The sequence below is a fragment of the Carica papaya genome, chromosome 4 (assembly GCF_054855325.1).
Source record: "Carica papaya isolate Zhongbai chromosome 4, ASM5485532v1, whole genome shotgun sequence".
Taxonomy (NCBI): domain Eukaryota; kingdom Viridiplantae; phylum Streptophyta; class Magnoliopsida; order Brassicales; family Caricaceae; genus Carica; species Carica papaya.
Window position 1 is genome coordinate 23,707,683 of NC_142312.1, and position 21,002 is coordinate 23,728,684.

Sequence of the window (21,002 nt, forward strand, 5' to 3'; positions counted from 1 at the left end):
TTAGTATGATTTCTTTTACGTGTTAATTTTTAAAAAAATTTAAACCGTTTGAATATTCAAATTAATTTTATTATATTAATTATTTTAATGTAAAATTTTTATCATGACGTAAACTTTTGAAAATAAATTATATATACGGTACTAAATACGAAATACTTCGTACTACATAATATCAATATATGATTAGCCATATTTATTATATACATTTCATGCATTCTTTTAGTAAAATTAAAATTTGAAGTTATTTTGTCTATAAAGGCTAAATAGCAAGGAAATAGAGAAAAAAAAAAAGTTAAATCTTACACTTAACAAATTATCATAATGTTAAGTCAACAATAACTACGTGATTTTTTGAATAATAAAATTATTTATAGAATTTTAAATATTTTTATACAATATAATTTTTGTTAGTATTTTAGCTAATAATTATAACTTAAAATTTATTTTTTTTGCACACATGGTTTGACATATTACGCATTATGTCATAAAACACAAATAGTACAATACAAATTAATGAAGATAATTTTTTTTAATTTCTTAAGATACAAGATGAATTTTAGATAAAAATATAGTGTACACAAAGTTTGAAGATTTTTATTTAGTATCAAATAAATTTTTAATATTTTACTAAATTTTTATTTAGTATCATTGAATTCAAATGATATTTTTTAGATGTGGTAAAAAATTAACAAACATGAAAACTTTTTTTTTTTTATAAATAAAATACAAGAAGAATTCTAAAAAATATATAATATATGATAAATTTTAAATATTTTGTATATAATATAAAGCGAAAATTTGATACTTTAACATAGAGTTTAAATGACATATATGTTTTTTTCATAAAATTAAGAAGAACTGCAAGTAACGGAGTCGACATGGACAGCCACTTCGAGCTTTTGCAGGTATCTTTGCGGATATAATGAAGGGAAAAAGAAATGATTTTTAAAGCTGGAAATCCTGATTTAAGAAATGGAACAAAGGGAGCGTGGCTCCAGAGAGAGAGAAGGAAAGGTGAAGAAAAGTATTTATTACTCATTTTTAACTGGCATTACAAACCCGGAGAGAGAGAGTGAATCAGGGAGGATTTATTTCTAATATTTGATCCAAATACCATGCCCTAATTACCCCCATTAACGGTCACTTCCCATTTATATACAAGTTATTGTAATTTGTGTATATATCAATATATATAAATATGTTGCATGTTCCCATCTAGCCTGGGATCTGGGTTTGAACCCGTTTCATCTGAAAATACACAGAGAGTAATTCTCATTATCGCAGAACAAACCCAAGAACTCCAAATTTCTGCTCCTATACATAAAAGCACTGTGCTGAACTCCGTATAATACACGCACACGATGCATACACATCTAAAATCGCCTATATGTATATATAGCTTTCTCTTGATTTTGACTGACTTGTCAGAGAGAATCTGAGATGTGTTTTTTCCCTCTTGTTGTTTAGTTTCTTTTTTTGTTCTTGTTCTATCGCTCTTTTTTTGAGGAAGAGAGGAAGGTACGGTCGATTTTGAAAGAGAGAGAAGCGAAGAAATGTTGACGTGTATAGCATGTTCAAAGCAGCTAGACAACAAGAATGGATCTAATCACCAGATGGAGCCAGAAGACGAAGACGCCACAGTTGTTGGTACACCCAGAACCAAGCAGGCTATCAAGGCCCTTACTGCTCAGGTAGAGTGACTGTCTATGTTGTAAGTTTTAATCGTTGGTTAGTACGAAAATGTCGGAAATTTTGAGGCTTCTTCCAACTTTGAATCTTGTGGGTTTCGCTGTAAGAAAAAGACAAAGAAAAGAATTGGTTGACTATGATATATTTTGTTCAACTGTTCGGTTTAGAGTTTGTCCCGTTTCCTTCTGGTTTCTGGAAAAAAGAAGAGAGAAAAAGAACTGTACGGTTTATTTTCCTTTTAATTTTCGAGTACTGGGTAGCCAATTTATGGCCAAACTCTGTTCCGTTTTCCATTGTTGTAAGGAAGAAAAATATATAGGCTTACTTATTCTACTTCAGGAATCAAAATCAAATCCGGAAAAGAGCCCCGGAAGTTCATTTTTTTTTTTAGTGTCTATTTTATCGGCAGAATAAGTTTATTGACGGGTAATTCTTTTTTCTTTTCAGATCAAGGATATGGCCTTGAAGGCATCAGGGGCATATAAGAACTGCAAGCCATGCGCTGGCTCATCAAACCGTAATCAGAACAGACACTATGCTGACTCTGAGGCTACCTCAGAGTCTGGAAGTTTCCATCATGCATACCATAGAACAGGGAGCTTCAACTCAACACCAAGGATGTGGGGAAAGGAGATGGAAGCACGACTGAAAGGGCTTTCAAGTGGTGAACGCATGCCATCATCGGCCAGTGGGCGAACAGAATCTGTGATGTTTACGGAGGAAGATGAACCTAAGGAGTGGGTGGCGCAAGTGGAGCCTGGTGTACTCATCACTTTTGTTTCCTTGCCTGAGGGAGGAAATGATCTGAAACGCATTCGATTCAGGTGCTTATTTTTGCTTGTTTCTCATTGCAGGGAAGCCTGTTATTTGTTTGAATGCCACAATATGCTGTGTGTGTGAACTGGACTATATGCTTGTTGGTGTCTCTATGTTGGGTTGGAAGGGGGTAATTGTGTTGGGGCCATTTTCTCTGGTTACTTTTTCTTTTTCTAAGTTTAAATGATTTTTTATATTTAGTGAAGTGTAAGGTCTGTTTGTTGTGATCCTATGTTGTTTGTGTGAAATGATAGTTATATGGGTGTTATTAACTGGATTTTTTGATGCTCTCTATTTGTTTAAGTAAGATGATTATCCAATATACCTGTTACAGCAACAAGTGGTTAAAGGTTTTAACTACCTTGAGCTTTTGGACTACTCTGAAGCTTGCCTTACCAACCACTTTTGTTGCATTTCACAACTTCTCCATATCGCATATGAAGCTCTCCACTTTTAATTGTTATCAGACCTGAACAGTACCGGTTAAAAGCTTGCATTCCTTCTTGTCAGTATTCTTTTATGCTCTCAACAACTTCAGAATTATACCCTTTACAACTTAATTGCATTTCCAGTGAATTGTCAAATATGCTATTTCAGCTAAAGTTGCAATAGTGATAATAGTAATAATAATAATTTTCTCTTGCCCAACAAATTTAGGTGCGATATACTGGCAATTTTATTGTGACCGTACTTAGAGTTATTTGGCAGTGTCTATGTATTTTCACCTTGTCATGGTTGAGCTAATTTGAAAATTCAGGTGCTGCTGTGCCTGGGGCTAAATTGTAAGTCACCTTTCTAAAAGCAGTAAACTGTTCGCTCTTGAGTGGTAATCATGTGATCCTTTTGAAGTATGATGTTCCCAGGTGTCCATGAATGGTGTCATACCTGTCTTTGTTGTATCTAGTGCAAATTTCATTAAAAAAAAATATGTATCTCATGAAATTGATCATCTATAGAACTAATAAAAGTTAGAACAATTAGGTCTTCCATTGATGGAAGGATTCATTCATTATTTGTTACTTAGCAGTTGTTTCTCTAAGGATGGAATTTACATAAACTTTATTGTTCTCTATATTTTGCAACTTTTAAATAGTGAAACATCTCGAACACTGTTACTTCTTGGTTAGATAATGTTTACACTTTTGGTTAGGTATTGCGAGATGGCTGCATTTGATCTTATCATGTCTTCTACTATAAGGAATGGGCTATCTGCAGATCCCATTTCTTTTCCTCTTGTTTTCTAGCCTAGAGGAGGATGTAGCTCCAACTTAAGTGGGATAGTCTCCACGAATTGATTCAAGGCTCTCCTTAGGAAAAAGCCGTCATCAGATCTACCTTTTACTTGGTATAATGGAAAGGCTGAAAATAGAAACTTGGTCAGAGCTGTTAAAGGATGGGACGTGGCCCTGTATTCCCTCTCTCTTCCTGTTCTTTCTTTTTATTGCAAGGAAGTCTTGAATATTTTCCAATATGTCCTTCCTCAGACCCCCCTTCTACTTGGTATAATGGAAAAGACTAATAGTAGAAACTTGGTTAGAGCTGTTAAAGGATGGAAACATGACCATATATTCCCTTTTTCTTTTTCTTTTTCTTTCTTGTTATTGTAAGGAGGTCTTAAATATTTTCCCATGTCCTCGTTCGTGAAACTGCCAACTGAAAATAATCCAGGATTTTATGGCATTAAGGTTGTATGTGTTTTAGATGATAAATTACAACTGGTGGTATGATCATTCAGACACAAATTGGAAGCCACATGTGTAGAACCAAGGTTGTCCCTCACTGTTACATCATGATGAACGATATCTTCTTATTTGAAATCAGTGTTTTTGAAGGTAACTATGTCAAATTTCTCCCAAGAACATGAAGAAATTAGTGGTCTTGCAGTTGAAACCAGGAGTCATCCAACCACTTATTCTGTAAGCTCGGAATGAGAGTGAATCAATGCTGGTTTTCTATCCTATTGCATGGGCCAGCACCATTGTGTTTGACATTTTAATTTGTCAAAATCTATAATTAAACTCCCTTATAATACTTCTTTCATAGTAGTTCGATAACTATTTTGGTGGCTCTGTATAATGCCCTGGAAATTGATAACTTTAGTGGGACCACGAGTACATCTTCTGAAATATAATATCTATTGATATGCCTGCACCCAAGATATTGTTGATCTATAAAATGATGTATGCAGGATTCATCATGGTATCCAAAAACTTGTCTTTGTGGTTTCAGTCCAATGTTCGTCCCGAGGCTGAAGTTATAATTTACATTCAGATACTATGTTTCTTTCCACTGTATCTATTGCAAAGTCCACTCTAATGATTTTTTGGGTTATCTGATGATTGTTGTATTTTTTCTAGTTATGTTCTTAATTAGTCCTGAAAATCAGTTAGGTAATTCATTATTCCGATGTGCCAGCCTAAACATTTTTCATTTTCAGAGTCTTGAAACTTTGTTAGAAATTTTTGTACAAGTTAATCTTTCCCATTCTTTTAGGATTAACCTGTTGTAAGTAGTCAGGAGAAATAATTATGGCTATTTACTTTGTCAAGTCGTGAATTGTTTAACAAATGGCAAGCACAAAGGTGGTGGGCAGAGAATTATGATAAGGTCATGGAACTGTACAATGTTCAACAGTTCAATCACCAAACAGTCCCTCTTCCAACTCCTCCAAGATCAGAAGATGAGGTAAGCTTGTTCACTGTTAACACATCAAAATTATGTTATCCAGTGGATATTTTCCCTGTTTCTGTATTCAAGTACGCTTCATTTTCTTATGTTCTGGGGCATGAATTGACCCTCATATACTTTCAACATTGGACTATGGATAGGCATTTCATATATTCATTTTGTTCTATATTTCTTAAACAGTTGTTATGGCAATGTATAGTTCAATATTTAGAGAATTTTATTGTTTGAACTTTTAGTATTCTGGTTTTGTTGCATCATTCCATCCCGTGAACTGAATCAATTGCTAGCCATGAGATTTTATGTGGATCTTAATGGATCCATCTTATTTTACTTTAGATCATCTTTTGGATCTAATGGAGACCCTTTATTCGGGCTCAAGAATTGAATCTGCAAGGGACAGCCCCGTGACTCCACCACTCTGAATCAATTGCTAGCCATGAGCTTTTATGTGGATCTTAATGGATCCATCTTATTTTACTTTAGATCATCTTTTGGATCTAATGGAGACCCTTTATTCGGGCTCAAGAATTGAATCTGCAAGGGACAGCCCCGTGACTCCACCACTCAATAAAGAATGTCCATCGCAATGGACGTAAACAGTTGTTATAGCAATGCATATTTTAATATTTAGAGAATTTTATTGTTTGATCCTTTACTATCCTGGTTTCGATGCATCATTCCATTCTGTGAACTGAATCAATTGCTGGCTGTGAGCTTTTAATATGGATCTTAATGGGTTCATCTTGTTTTATTTTAGATCATCTTTTGGATCTAATGGAGTTTTCAAACCCTTCATTAGGGCTCAAGAACTGAATCTGCAAAGGGTTAGCCCTGTGACTCCACATTCATAAAGAACATCCCTCGCTAAGGACTTAAAACAGTTATTATAGCAACGTATATTTTTATATTCAGAGAATTTTATTGTTTGAACTTTTATTGTCCTGGTTTCGTTCATCCTTCCATTCCGCGAACTGTATCACTTGCTGGCTATAAGGTTTTATGTGGATCTTAAAGGATTCATAATATTTTATTTTAGATATCTTTTGGATCTAATGGAGTTTTCAAACCTTTTATTAGGGCTCAAGAATTGAATCTACAAAGGATAGCCCTGTGACTCCACCACTCAGCAGAGAACATCCACGTAACTTCCAACGCCCAACAGGAATGGGTTATTCTTCTTCTGATTCACTTGATCACCAGCCAGTGCAATCCGGTCATTACTGTGATTCAGCTGGTCTTGCTTCAACGCCAAAACTTTCTAGCATCAGCGGGGCCAAGACTGAGACATTATCAGTGGATGGTTCTGCAAGGACTAGTTCATCAAGGGAGGTAGATTTTTCAGGAGAGCTTTCAGTCAGTAATGCCAGTGATATGGAGACTGAATGGGTTGAACAGGATGAACCTGGAGTATACATCACTATCAGAGCACTACCAGGTGGCACTCGAGAACTTAGACGCGTCCGCTTCAGGTATGTTGGTTTTGATGGTGTAAAAGTTTTAGGTGGACTAACATCGGTATGGCAAATCATTTCCTCCTATGTTGATATCTCTTTGTTGTATGTCCTGTTTAGTTACCTTCTGCTGAAGTTTGTGGTATAAGAAACCTTGATTCAAAGTCAATTTTCATCATTTCCATTCAGCAAAAGCCTTTATAAGTTGTACTACATTTTCATTTAGTAAAACTAAGGCTCACATTTACATAATAAGACTGCTGAATCCTTCAGTCAGGGCTCAGTTTAATGTTTATGCTGGGATGAGGGGGAATCTAACTAACAATCCAACCGGCTGTGGTCTCCACCTATTGTGTAGCCAATGAAAGTATTAGCAGTTAAATATCTAATAGATTCTTTAGAATGAATATGGTATATGTTGACTTAGATAATCGAATAGAAGAAAAACATTTGAATTTACACTATCAATTTGTAATGAAGTGTTTCCTTTTTCCGTCATGTACTGTTGTGATAAACCATTCTAAGCTTGTCTAGATTTTAGGATGTGGATAAAATCGTTCTCTTGTTATATAATTCTTTGAAACTCTCCACGTTGAACGCATGATATGTTTCAGTAGACAATGTGTTAATCTACAAGGTGTTTGATGCTACTGGAAGTTGAATTTGAATATTTAACTTCTGAATAAGGAAAACAAGAAAATGCTTATTGGAGTGGGCTCATTCTGCCCCCTTTAGCATTAGTTGATTCCAGTGGATTTTAGCTGTCTGCAAAATACATGTTTATGGTGAATGATCCAAAAAACAAAAAAACCCTATGACCTGATCATTTTGGGTATGAGTAATGAAGTTGGTCCCCACTTAGTATGCCTCTATATACAGCAAAACCTTTCCATATCATCCTCATTATGACCTGGGACTATGGTTTTTCAGATTTCCATGACCCAGTTGTGAAACAGTAGTACCCAGTTTATATTTAATTAAAATCATACAAGATTAGATGGATTTAAATATATATTTTTCTTACCTTTAACTTTGGTGCAGCCGAGAAAGGTTTGGAGAAATGCATGCAAGGTTGTGGTGGGAACAGAACCGAGCTAGGATACAGGAACAGTATTTGTGATTTAGCACATCTATGGATTGGTGGAGCTGGGAAATCTTCTCCTTTTAACATGTGTATGTACCCGATCGCAGTACAGTTTCATCACAGAGTTTACTTACATTGACACTGATTCGGATTCTCAGGGTTAATTAAGCTACGTTTGGTTAGATAAGTTGTTGGTTGTGGTAAATTGATGGTGCAGAAATTACTGGACGTGTTAATTATGATAATAATAGTTGAATTTTACTTGAGCTATTCCTTTTCGTCTGACTCGCATAAACTGCAAATCACAGTATATCTTTGCCGGGTGTTGATGAAATCGCGGTTTGGATATGGATATCAGACGGGTCTATCTTATTATGATCAGATATTAAGTGAGTACTGGAAACAATAATTCTGTCAAATGACTTCTTCTGAATTATTTCAACAGGAAAATCTCATTTGAGGTAGATCATTGTTTCCTTTAGACTCATTTTAATTTAAAAATGATTTATTCAGTTAACTTAATTTATTAAAATAAATAACTTTTTAGTATGAATGAAAATTATTTTTACTATTTTATCAAAAAAAAGAAAAAAAAAACTTATACTAAAAAAATATAACTTGGTGATTAAAATGATAAATTATTTAAAATTTTATATGATCTTGATATTTAAGTTATTAAATTTAAATATCTTAATTAATACAATGTGTTTGATGATGAAGGATTGAGATGAGATTGAGCAAGTTTATTTTAGGAAATAAATTGAAAGTTATTTTGGAAAATAAAAAATCTCTAGTTTCATATTAATAATTAAATTACAATAATATCTAATGATCTACAATTAAATATGAGATAAATCAGAAAACAAAAAACTGTTACATGCCAGTAAATTCAAATGACTGTTGTCATGATTGACCGACCATTCGAATGATGATAAGATAATTAGATCAAGTTATATAATTAATTAATTATGAAAATATTATATGATATGTTTGAGATAATTTTTATAAAATATGTTTTGAAAGTATATAGTTTAATTTAATTGCAAAAGAATATATTTATATTTTTAAATATATGAAAAAAGTGATGATACGGTGGTCGCAGGGGCAAAACAGTAAATGTGGAGGGTCTCAATTAGGATTTCTCTCCAGTCCTTCGTGGGTAAAAATGTTTTCAAAACCCTCGCTCCCAAACCCCCTCTCTTGTTAAGCCGTTTCGTTTCTTTCATCTCTGAATGCCAACCCTAGCTCTGTTTCTCTAGGGTTTGACAGCTACCAGTAACTATATACAAATACAATTTGTCTCTTATATTTTTATAAATTGTGCGGATTGTTGGTATTGGTCTTATTTTTGTTGTCACTTCTTTAGTTTCGGACAGTCTGGTAGGCGGACCAGAAGTCAATTATTTGAGATGGTGACTGGGTCGAGAATCGAAGGGGGGAATCAGGTACTTACCGATCGAGTGAGGAAGACGATCCAATCGATAAAGGAGATAGTGGGCAATCACTCTGATGCTGATATTTATATTGCCCTGAAAGAGGCCAACATGGACCCAAATGAGACCACCCAGAAATTGCTCAACCAAGGTCGCTATCGTTCCGTTGCTTCTCTTTTTTCCTTTTTTTCTCCTTTTCATTCAAGTTCAAAGTATATTTGCTTTGTTGGGTATTTCTGCGTGGTTTTCTTTCTTGCATTCCGGATTGTTTTTAGGGGCGTCTGTTCTCAATGGTTTTCCTGTAGCTATTTTGTTGCCTTTCGTGTTCCATTATGTAATGGGTTATTTGCTCTTACGATTTTTGTAGTTGAGATTGAAAACTTAATTTGTTTAGTCGCACAGTTCAACTTTCTCTGAATTAAGTCGTCCTTCAGTATTTTCGAGTTCGTTAACAGTTGTTTGCTCTTTTAATTTGTGCTTCTTCTTTTATTTCCAAAAAAATATTGTGCTTCTACTTGCTGCTATGCAATGTGCAATGGTGATTATCGGTGCCTAGTTTGGTGGTTGTTTGTAGGTCTGTCTTTCGAGAGGTTTAGTTAAACGTGTGATTACATGGCCTAGTGCACTAATTGACTAATATTCCAGTGTTTTGGTGTTTGCATATGTGAATTGGTATTCGTCATTGGCTCGAAAATTTAAAATTGACTTCTAAAATTGGTTTAATGTTCGTGTTGTCCCTTGTGCTGCTTGTCCATTTTTGTATGCTGGAACTGATGCTATTTTCTTGCTAATGAGTTTTGAAGTTTGAATTTCCAAGTGCAGCTAAAGTCTGCCTATTGGCATTTAGCCAGTTTTTCAAATTTACCTTTGATTATGTGCCTATTGTTTGATGATGTTTCTGTCATCTTTTGTTGACTCGTGCATTAGTTTATGAAATAGATAGCTGGTAATCATTCCATATAATATGTTCATATAGGATACAGTTTGTAATGTCACTTGTAATATTCATAGATGTTAAGCTTAGAGAAAGAAGCATCAAGGAAACTAAACAACTCTTAATATGTTTGTGAGAGACAATAATCCTAACAAAATCACCCTGCAGTTGTAGTAAGCAAGTCTTATGAAACCATTATTTACTGAATTCAAATTGGCATCAGTGAAGGAATCTAATAAAAATTAAATATTTAAGATCCTTCTTTAGGAGTATGACACCATTGACAAAAGTGAGCTACCTTGTTTCATGTGGACATTTTTCTATGGTAGGATTTAAGGAACAGGGACAATAGGTTTTATAGTATTGATTCTCTATTTTTATTTTTTCTTCGATTCTTTTTGCAATTTTCCCTTCCCAACAATGGAAGATCGCATTTATGGTTAGTCACCCGTTTAATCTTGCAATATGATATTTTTGTGGAGGACATCTTAGATTTGTTTCAGTTTTTTTTTTTAAATTTTTTTCCTTCTAAAGATACATATTGACAATCAGATACAAAATGCCACCCACATTTGTTTCTTGTGGCTCACTAAGTAAGTACCATTAAAAATAACTGACCTAGTTTGTTCTTTTCTTTTTCTCCTTTGTCTAGTTCTCTGAGATGGCTGTGGCAGGTTTTGGTGAACCTTTAGAGGGTCTGGCTGGAGTTGTGATTGGTTAGGGGTGTGGAGATGTGGAATCTTTATGCCATCTGACAGCGCTATGACCTTTTCATCCCTCTTAATTGTTTGAAAGTGGGTGATGGTTCCTGTATATTGTTTTAGGAAGATTGATAAGTTGGTGCTCTCCTACTTGCTCATGTTCTCCTTCGCCTTTACAGCCTTTCTCTGTGTCATAATGTTCCTATCTGTCAGTTTCTATATCAAATGGATGATCACATATCTTGGAATTTACTCTTATTCAAGAAACTTGGTGACTGAGAATCTGATGATATGATCTCTTTGCTTAATAACCTTGAGCCTTTAATTGTCTCCTCCACATCTCGATAGCAAGATGTGGACCTTGGAATTTGAATCGTTCTAATTTGCACACTAGGTGTTTTTTTGGAGGCTGAATATCCCTTTAAGATTAATGTTTTCTTTGGATTGTTGATCTAAAGTTTCAACACCTAATTATTTGCTGCAAACTTGTGAAACCAATGATGCCCTCTCCTTTGATGTGTCTATCCTCTACTTCAAGGTGGTTGAGTCTCATAGTCATCTTTTTCTGAACTGTGAGGTGGCTTAATTTTGGCCTAGGTTTTGGTCTAGTGTTTTTTCTTTTTTTTTTTTGGGGCGGGGGGCGGGGGGGTTGGTGGTAAGTAATTTTGGCTTCATATGCGTTGTCCCCCCTTTCCTTGAGTGTTTCATCTCTCTCTATGTTCCTTAAGAGAGGTAGAGAAAAGAAGGAAGCTGGGGTACTTCAGAGAGGAGCTAGCTTTGCTGGTTTATGGATGTTGTTCAAGTATACGGGTAAACTCTCCAAGGATTGTTACTTCCATTAATCTTTCTTATGTGGCAAAATGGTTTCTTTAGGGATGTCTCCATGGCTATTTTGCGAAGCGACTGGGAACCCCTCATGTTTTTTTCGTTTCCTATTCTTCTTGTTGTCGTACGAGAATTTTTTATTGTCCCTTTGTTCTACCTCTGTTCTTTCTGATAATATGTATTTTCTTATGAAAGAGTTGAAGATCTTTTGTGATTATTTTCTTTTTCACTTATGGAATGGTTTTTGATTCAGTAGTAGTCTTTTTTTAGTAATACTTGATGTATGTTTATTGATTGAAAAAGTTTCTCTCTTATGCTTGTTCCTAATATCCTTCTCAGATCCATTCCATGAAGTAAAGAGGAGAAGGGACAGGAAGAAAGAGGTAAAAATTCTTTTATTCATCATTGCCTGATCCATAGTTATTTGCCTTTGCTGCTCTGTTTTTTGGTTATAGATTCTGTTGTTATTATTAGCATCCTTTTCTATCATAGTTGTGTAAATTCATTGTTTCTTAGAATCATGGTAACTTGTAATGCTTTTTGAAGCATTAATAAGTTATTCCACTTCAATTTGATAGGGCCATCATTTTGTCTTTATTATGCTGTTGGTTAATGTTGGAGATGGCTTGTTTTTTTGCATTTGGTGTCTCATACGATGACAATGGTTGTTGCAATCTCGAAATTTATGATTTTTAGACTTTTACAATGTTTTAAAAGTGGCATCTTGTTGTATTTTCATCTAATTTTTACTTGGATCAATTCAATATCTCAGAATATTATACAATTAGGCCCTTTCTGTTCTTATTAATGTGTTTGCTTTTTATTTGGAAGATGCAAGGATCTATATGAAAGGGGCCAGTCAATAAACTAAATGATAATAGTCATGTGCTCTTGCTTCCAAATGTCGTTTTATGGTTTGTTATTTGAGAAAAACATTGGATGTATTCTCACTGTCATTCTCTGACCATTGGCCCTGGAGCTTTGGTTTGTTTTCAAGTCCATTAATTTGTAAGTTAGAACTATATTATTTAACCTTGGTACTGGATGCATATTCTCTTCACTGCAGAATGTTGTATACAAGGATTCAGTAGATCGAAAAATACACTATGAGAGTGCTGGTCAAGGTACGAGATTTCGTGCATTTCCTGATCGTAATGTTCGAAGAGGAGTCTATGCTCGGAATGCAGTATCTGGTAAGTCGATGTGGTATTTATAAGGGTACATGTATGTTTGTATCTTTCTGCTAGACTATAATGGCTTTTAATTTAGCAGAATGCTATCAGTTATTGAATGCGTTAAGAATGCGAAGTGCATTATTTTACCAGGTTTTTTTACTTCTGGTAGTTTAAATTATTTTCTTTACATCTTTTCTATAAGAGAGAGATTCTTTGCACCCTTATAAAATTGGATTTGTGTATTTTAAGTGACATTCAACACGCACTATCCTTTAATATTGAATTTTTTAGAATCATTCATAATAAAAGAGTTGCAGTAGTCTCAATTTAATTTTATGTTTCAACATCATATGATACTTTTCAAATTCAAATTTAATTTTAGTGGTAAAAGCCATGTTTCCTCAATGACTATCATCTCTTTTATCTCTTTTTTTTGGTATTTTTCCTTGAGTATAAAAACTCTTATGCATGAAGGTTCCTGTTATGCAACCATTATTTACTTGGAGGATTTGATACCGAAGTATTACTCTATTAACCTTTGAACAATCTGGGCTGTTTTTGGAGTTGCAAAAGAACTTGAAATATCTCTATATGTTTTGTTTTATTCCTGTTCCTGAATCCTTCAGTATTTTCCATATCATAGTTCTTCAGCTGACACTGGTTACTTAAATATACGATCAATTCTATGCCTTTGTTGATTTAGTATAATGATCTCTACTGCTTGGTGATATTAACTTTGATGTAATTTCTATGGTTTCTAAAATTGAAAGTTCTTTACTAGTGCAGGAACCAACAGAGAGTTCCGAGTTGTACGGGACAACAGAGCTAACAGTACAAATAGAGAAATAAACTCTTCTTCCCCTCAGTACTCAGCATCGGATAACGAGCAAGTGCTTGCAAATGTTGCGGAAAGAGGGTATGTGGGTATTGAGTTCCATTGATTTTCTTCGAAAGACTCATTTGATTCTGTTGTTATACCTTCATGTAATTTTGTGCTCAACTGGTTTTGAACCTGAAGTCTGAACACTGTCCTTCATGCCTGCAAGTAGTAATGATTGTTCTCTTCATGGTCGTCGTACATACTAATACTTCATGCCTGCATGTTTTTCTTTGCGTGGTTCTCTATTGTCTGACTAATTTTAGTTTGGGATGTTAGAAATATTTTATGCCAAACAAAGAAAGCAGGATAAAGATAATAGTCTTTCACCTTAGGCATGGGGTTCTTTTCAAAATCTGTGGGTTTCTTTCTATATTCAGTGCTTGTTGACACTAAGATGAAAAATGCTCATTTACTGTTTTTGCCTCGTTATTTCTGCTTTGGCATGGCTTATTATAGTTTATTGCTGTCAGTTTCATAGTACTATTTTTCCTCTTGGTATTTTAGATTTTAAGACAACCTTGTTCTCTGCAAACAACATATTCAATCTGATCATTGTCCTTGGGTTTGTCAGTCAAACAGAAACTTCAGGCACTCAAAAAACTTCTGGTGCAGAAAGTTCATTTTGTGCTTCTAATGGAACGTCAGAGTTGCAGCCTAGGCAGGCAGAAGATGCACAATTAAGCAGCATTGGTAGGAATGAAGTATTGGAGGAAAAGCAGACTGTTATTTCTAAGACAGTTGCAAGGGTTGAACCTGTAAAGCCCAACAATTCTGGAGCACATCCTGCAAAATCTGTCTCGAACAATTCTGTCATTGGTGTTTATTCCTCCTCTACAGATCCTGTTCATGTTCCATCTCCTGATTCAAGATCATCCTCCACCGTTGGGGCTATTAAGCGTGAAGTTGGGGTCGTTGGAGGTCGCCGGTTATCATTGGAAAATCCCGTCAAAGATTCATCCGTCCAAAGTGGGTCTTTCTCAAATTCTCTTTTGGGAAGAGATTCTTCGGAATCATTTCAACCTTTCTCTGCAATTTCTAAGACTGACCAGCTCAGCCAAACTACAGTAACTGAATCAGTCATACCCACCAGCTCTGTGAGCAGGTCTTTCTTAAGCAATCCGTATGGTAGCAGGATACATCAGCAAGTTGGAGGTCATCAAAAAGGTATACATCTAAATCACGAATGTTGGGATATTTTATAACCAACGTCATTTTTAGTTTTATTTTTCTTTAGTGGTGGAGCAATTGTTGATATATCTTCCCTTAGTTGCTTCCTTTTTGTTGCATATTTATCTGATATTGCTGACAATGTTAGATATAATTCGTTACTCCAACTAAATTATGTTAGTCAATTAACATAAGGTGTCAGAAAACCATCTTTTGCAGGGTATCCTGTAACCTCAATTACAAGTTATGACTCCTTTTTAAGGTTCTATAGTGTCTCTCTAATGCAACATCACAGCAAATAATTTTCTTTCAAAATATTTTATCATCCAAGATTGCACATAAAATGTCAGTTACCTTTTAGTTCCTTCAGTTCTGACTGATTAATGAAAACAAAAATTGCCAGACAAATCAATATTTATCTTTTACAGACACGACCTCAAGCATGAAAGTACAGGGCTTTCATGAATGGCTGTGCCTGTCATCTTATCTATTGGTTCTCCTAATAATAGTGAATAAAGGACCTAATAATATCTTAGATTGTTGTCTTATCAGCATCTTGAATTTCTTCTGTCAATCTGCCCCACAAGTTGCCTATTTTTCACGTTTGTATTGCCTGTTTAGTTAATGCAATTGCTTCTTTTAATTGCTTTATGGAACAGAACTTAATGCTTAGGTTGCCCAGCTACAAATTCTTCATGAACGTTAGGTGGTCCACAAGGATTTTGAAATTCTCCATGAGAAAAAATAAATACTCTCCATGCATCAAGGAGGTTGGGGTGCAAAAAGAATTATTATTCACATGCCACAAAGGTGTTGCTGCCTGGTTTCAGACATCAACTGACCTGTGAACCATAGGTTAAGCGTTTGGAACCTATTATTGCTAACCATATTTAGAGGAGAAATCGAATCCTCAAAAGCTCTTCAGTAATCAAAAGTACATTGAGGGAGATAAGACTTCATTTTCTATGCTCATTTATTCAGAAAAAAATTGGTAGTTGAAAATGAAAACAGTTTCTGTAGAAGTAGAATTTGGCTTGACTAGTGGCCATGTCTAAATATGTTCGTGAAGGGTTCTACTCGCCTCGGTCAAAGTAATTTCGAGTTTGGTCGGCTTCGTATTTGAGCCTGGATTCGAGTCTCAAAAAGTTTTGATAGCTAAATGAGCTGACTTTGAGCATGAAAGGTTCAGAAGCTCACAGTTGTTTTTGATATGATTATATTCCGATTCTAAAAATAACATAAAAATTTTAATAATATAAGGTACATAGGATGTCAAAAAAGCTCTATCAAATTTTACCAAATTCAACTTTATATAGTTTGAACTTATTCGAGTTTGAGTTTGAGCTCAGTCAGGCTCCGCATTCATTGAATTTTTTTAACTGAGTTCGAGCTCTATGTTCTCGAGCCTTAATTTATTAAAATCAAGCTTCAAGCTGATTCAAATTTGAGATATTTAAATAATCAAACTTCAAATTCTAGGACTTTGACTCAGTTCGGCTTGTTGCCATCCAGGCTCTGAGTAGCTGATTTTAAAAATAATAAATGGTTATTTTGTATTTCTTTAACATATTGTTAATTTTTACTTAACAAGCACATTCTGACACACTAGGCTAGTGACATTGATTACCTGGTTGTCCAAGGCATAATACTACCCGAATCAGTGAGTAACCTGGGTTTGAAGTTCATATTGGAAATGCTTGATAAAATGTTGGCTGTTTTCCAATTTGCCATTATTTTTTCCTTGGGGCTGTTCTCTGAACAGTTGTTGGTTTCTGGAGTTTTTAATCGATCCATCTGTATTAACAGAGAAGACTTAGAATTACTGGACTTCTATCTTGGCACTTCTTTTCTTCAATCTTATTCTTGTGTTAGAGTTGACCAATGAACTTTTTATGCAGCTCAACAGCATAACAAAGAGTGGAAACCAAAATCCAATCAAAAGTCTAGTGTTAATGGTCCTGGGGTAATTGGCACACCTAAAAAGTCTGCTTCTCCTCATGCTGATACTTGTAAAGATTCGGAATCAGAAGCCAGTAAATTGCAAGATAAGCTTTCTCGAGTAAACATCAGTGAAAATCAGAATGTCATCATTGCGCAGCATATTCGTGTCCCTGAGATTGACCGGTGTAGACTGACTTTTGGCAGCTTTGGTCTAGAGTTTGATTCCTCAAGGACCTTGGTATCTGGATTTCAAGAAGTTGGCATAACAGTAGATGCAAATGGGGATTCTGCAGCAAGGTAGGATCTTCTCTTGGGTTATTGTTTGCAGATAGCAGTAATAGCAAAGCTTGACATCTTATTTTATAAAAAAAATAATGAGAACATCCTAGTATATATTTGAAAAAAATTGTTTAGTTTGCAACAACTATAATTTCAATGAAGGATCTAACCAAATTCATTAAAAATATCGTGTGCATGTTTTAGTTGAACATGTATACAGTATTTGACTATGCATAGCAGGCGATATTTCTTCTAAAAATAAGATGTTAATTTGGTGGCAGTTTGTCAGTATCGGCTCCGGCAACTTCATGTGATGATTCTTCAGGCAGTAAGCCTGCAGATATTCTAGATGATCAAGTTAGAAACGGCGAATCTGATTCTCCATCATCAGTTTCTGCTCCTGAGCAACAGTTGCCTGATAAAAAGGAGTCTTCTAATCCTCAAAGTTTGGAAAACTATGCAGATATTGGCTTGGTTCAAGACAACAGTCCATCTTATGCTCCAGCAGAATCACGACAATCACAAGATCCTCCTGAATTACAAAGTTTTTCGGTGAGTTTGGTTTTCAGATTTAAGAAAAGCTTTGAATTTTTTACAGTTTTCTTTAATCTCTGGCCTGTATAAGGGAGTGCCTCTTTTGTTTGTATAGCATTAAGATGTATTTTATAAAAAACACGAAGACATTGTTGTGAACTAAATTGTGATAGAATAATCTAAAGGAAACTTTTTTGCTGGTTCTAACATACTCTTCTGCGTTGGTCTCTAGCAGGCATATGATCCCCAGACTGGTTATGATATACCCTATTTCAGACCCGCTATGGATGAAACTGTACGTGGACAAGTACAACCATCTCCATCTCAGGAGGTACGTCATGTCATATGATGGATAAGCTCTTACATTATATTTTAACTTTGGTTCTTATGTGGTTGTGCTCATAAATGACCAGACTGTGGGGCATATCTACAATGGAATTTTAGAGCATTTCTTAAGAAATTATGTGCAAATTGGCTCCAGATTTTTAACTAGCTTGGTCCTTGAAAGGAATCTTTTGTTTGTAATATCAGTTTTCAGTTGGTTTTTGTGGAAGTATCTGTTAAGACTCTTATTCGTATGGGCATTGTAAACCCTGCTTAACTCAGCAGATGGCAGCATTTCTAGATTTTCAGTCCATAAACGGGTGGAAATTTTGTTTATTTTTTCTCTCATGTGTTTACAGGCCTTAAGCTCCCATACAGCCAACGGCACCTCTCCATCCACAGTTGCCATGATCCAGCAACAACCACCAATGGCCCAGATGTTTCCCCAAGTTCATGTGTCCCATTTTGCTAATCTCATGCCATATCGTCAATTCCTCTCCCCAGTTTATGTCCCACAAATGGCCATGCCCGGCTATTCTGGTAACCCAGCCTATCCACATCCATCGAATGGCAGCAGTTACGTGCTGATGCCTGGAGGTAGTTCACATCTCGGTGCAAATGGCCTCAAATATGGGATTCAGCAGTTTAAGCCAGTTCCTGCAGGCAGTCCCACTGGGTTTGGAAATTTTAACAATCCAACTGGCTATGCCATCAATGCCTCTGGTGTGGTTGGGAGTGCAACTGGGCTTGAAGATTCATCTCGAATCAAGTACAAAGATGGGAATCTTTATGTTCCAAATCCCCAGGTCAATGTAACTTATATTAAACAAGCACGAACTTTGATTCATTGCTTGCTGTGACAGCATATATTTGCTTCATATTTTTCTTGAAATTTTTGTCAAATGTTTTTTTGGTACTCATTTGGTAGTTCATGTTTTTTGATTTGTGTTGGATACTTGACTCGGGCTACTTTTGGCAACTTAGAGGTAATTTTTTCTTTGGCAGCTTGGAGGTAATCTGATCTTGCAGGGCAAGACTGTTAGGTTCCTGATGATTAACATGTTGAATTGGTTTCTGCATACTTGAAAAAGTAATTTTGGAAAAAATTCATCTTTATGTGATCCTGCATTTGCATGGTTTGATGTGCCTAGTTGGCTTGCTTTATTCTGTATGAGAATTATTTTGTATATGTTTTTGACCCTATCTTGTCTTTGACGTCAGGCTGAGACTTCAGAAATGTGGATTCAGAACTCAAGGGAGGTTCCAGGATTGCAATCTGCCTCATACTATATTCCTGGGCAAACACCTCATGCTGCTTATTTGCCATCCCACACAGGGCATGCATCATTCAATGCAGCAGCAGCCCAGTCTTCTCACATGCAATTCCCAGGACTATTCCATCATCCTCCCCCTCAGCCAGCTGCGATGGGTAATCCTCATCATTTGGGACCTGCTATAGGTGGTAATGTTGGAGTTGGTGTTGGTCCAGCAGCTCCTGGGGCACAAGTGGGTGCATATCAGCAGCCTCAGTTGGGTCATCTGAACTGGACGACAAATTTCTAGAAGAAAGTGCGAAACTAACCAACCTCCTTTCCATGTAATGGATTGAAGTAGTGATAGAAAAGGGTTTTAGTTTTAATTGTGAAATGGGTAACTCGTAATCTCATCTATTCAAATGCATAAAGCGGTATTCAGTTTTCCATGCTGTATATTTGTTTTGTTAGCTGTCTGAAACTTGGAGCTTTTAATCAAGTGGGTATTGGCGGCATCTGCAGGCAGGCATGCTGGCTGGCAAACTTTTGAAAGGCTCCAATTTTTAGGCATGTAGGTGTGTTGAGGTAAGGATTCTGAAAAGTGTTTTATGGAAGATTAGACGGTATTAGATTAGGTGATGAGCATGTGGTATTGGATGGGTTTGTTTTGTTCCCTTAGGTTTTGTCAGGGTAAAAAAGAGAAAAGGAAGAGCATATTGTGGTGTATGTTTGTCATGTTGTTGATCCTTGTTTTTTTTTTTTTTTCCTTGGGATCGTCAACACTTTGCTTTACATGTTTCAGGTCCCTTGCAGTCTGCTATCCTACATCCCTTCCTGCTTTAGCCATGCCCACCACAAGACTTTCTTTTTATCTTTTCTCCAAAAACAGTAGACTTCTCTCCCTGCCACATCAGATTTCTAGATGAGAGATTTAGTTGTTTGCCACCACAGCAGATAGTATTAGTGATGAGTCGGTGCAGAAGCAAGAGTTTTGATCCGTGATTAATTTGGTAATTTTGGTTCTTATTGTGGAAAATGCCTTCAGAAAGCTAGTTGGTATAATTTTTATTTTCAGAGTGCTTATAAAGTTTTAAAACAGAAATGAATAAACTGTATAGAATGCCATAATTGGTAGTAGTGAGACTTGTAGAAAAGGGAGCTGGTTAGTTGAATGGGAAGTACATTAACACCAACAATGGTCGATAAATAGAATAATTTGGTTAATGTAGTAAAAGAAATTGTGTTTGATGCCTGTCGCAACTAAAAACGAATGTAATTGATACGTGCATGCACTAAACGTGTGTGTGTGTGTGAACCACAAAGCCAATCACAGGAAACAATGAAAGCAAAAAAAAAAAAAAAGGATTACTAATTTTGACATGGCTGGGTTTGGTGGTTATCAAACATGGATGATGTGCATTTCTTTGTTAACATCCACTTCATAATGCATATGGTTGTCATTGTCATTATTTATTCCTTGACAACTAGTGCTCCAATTTTGATTTAAGAAAGGCACTTACTTTTGATTTGACCACTTCAAGTTTATTTGTTCCGATGGTAAATTTATCTCGTGTTTCATCAAGTTTATTTTTTTTTTTAATTTTGGAAATTTATTTTGTATAGTATATATTTTTTAAATATCTAATATATAATATATATATATATATATATGTGTGTATATATAATTATGTTGCTCTGGCCCTTGATAGTCACTTCATAATATAGATAAAGGGTTTTAAGAGAATATGCAAAAGGGTATTTTTTTTTTTTTTTTTTCAGTTGTTTATGACTTGCATGTGTGTATAGGCAAGTGAGGAAAATTGCATAA

General features: G+C 35.4%; 2 protein-coding genes across 4 annotated transcripts; both read left to right on the forward strand.

The window, feature by feature from the left end:
• The first annotated feature begins 913 nt into the window (after positions 1–913).
• LOC110818364 (protein Brevis radix-like 2) lies at positions 914–7,998 on the forward strand. Of its 2 annotated transcripts, none has more exons than XM_088218259.1 (5): positions 914–1,691; positions 2,137–2,513; positions 5,951–6,017; positions 6,271–6,662; positions 7,686–7,998. In XM_088218259.1, exons 1-5 carry the CDS (start codon positions 1,554–1,556, stop codon positions 7,762–7,764), a joined length of 1,053 nt encoding a protein of 350 aa, XP_088074385.1. In that variant the 5' UTR covers positions 914–1,553; the 3' UTR covers positions 7,765–7,998. The 2 variants fall into 2 exon arrangements, with proteins under 2 accessions (XP_088074385.1, XP_088074384.1); XM_088218258.1 differs by lacking the exon at positions 5,951–6,017 and adding an exon at positions 5,055–5,190 and having other exon boundaries at positions 941–1,691.
• Positions 7,999–8,887: 889 nt separating this feature from the next.
• LOC110818342 (dentin sialophosphoprotein, putative (DUF1296)) lies at positions 8,888–19,621 on the forward strand. Of its 2 annotated transcripts, none has more exons than XM_022047179.2 (10): positions 8,888–9,312; positions 11,961–12,004; positions 12,688–12,814; positions 13,583–13,712; positions 14,248–14,840; positions 16,742–17,081; positions 17,345–17,615; positions 17,830–17,928; positions 18,281–18,727; positions 19,143–19,621. In XM_022047179.2, exons 1-10 carry the CDS (start codon positions 9,138–9,140, stop codon positions 19,482–19,484), a joined length of 2,568 nt encoding a protein of 855 aa, XP_021902871.1. In that variant the 5' UTR covers positions 8,888–9,137; the 3' UTR covers positions 19,485–19,621. The 2 variants fall into 2 exon arrangements, with proteins under 2 accessions (XP_021902871.1, XP_021902872.1); XM_022047180.2 differs by having other exon boundaries at positions 17,833–17,928.
• The last annotated feature ends 1,381 nt before the right edge of the window (positions 19,622–21,002 follow it).

Coding starts and splice junctions, on each gene's coding strand:
- LOC110818364 (XM_088218258.1), top strand. CDS start 1,554: ATGTTGACGTGTATAGCATGTTCAAAGCAGCTAGACAACAAGAATGGA. Junction 2,514..5,054: donor CTGAAACGCATTCGATTCAG/GTGCTTATTTTT, acceptor TACTTTGTCAAG/TCGTGAATTGTTTAACAAAT. Junction 5,191..6,270: donor CTCCAAGATCAGAAGATGAG/GTAAGCTTGTTC, acceptor ACCTTTTATTAG/GGCTCAAGAATTGAATCTAC.
- LOC110818342 (XM_022047179.2), top strand. CDS start 9,138: ATGGTGACTGGGTCGAGAATCGAAGGGGGGAATCAGGTACTTACCGAT. Junction 9,313..11,960: donor CCAGAAATTGCTCAACCAAG/GTCGCTATCGTT, acceptor TATCCTTCTCAG/ATCCATTCCATGAAGTAAAG. Junction 12,005..12,687: donor GAAGGGACAGGAAGAAAGAG/GTAAAAATTCTT, acceptor TCTTCACTGCAG/AATGTTGTATACAAGGATTC.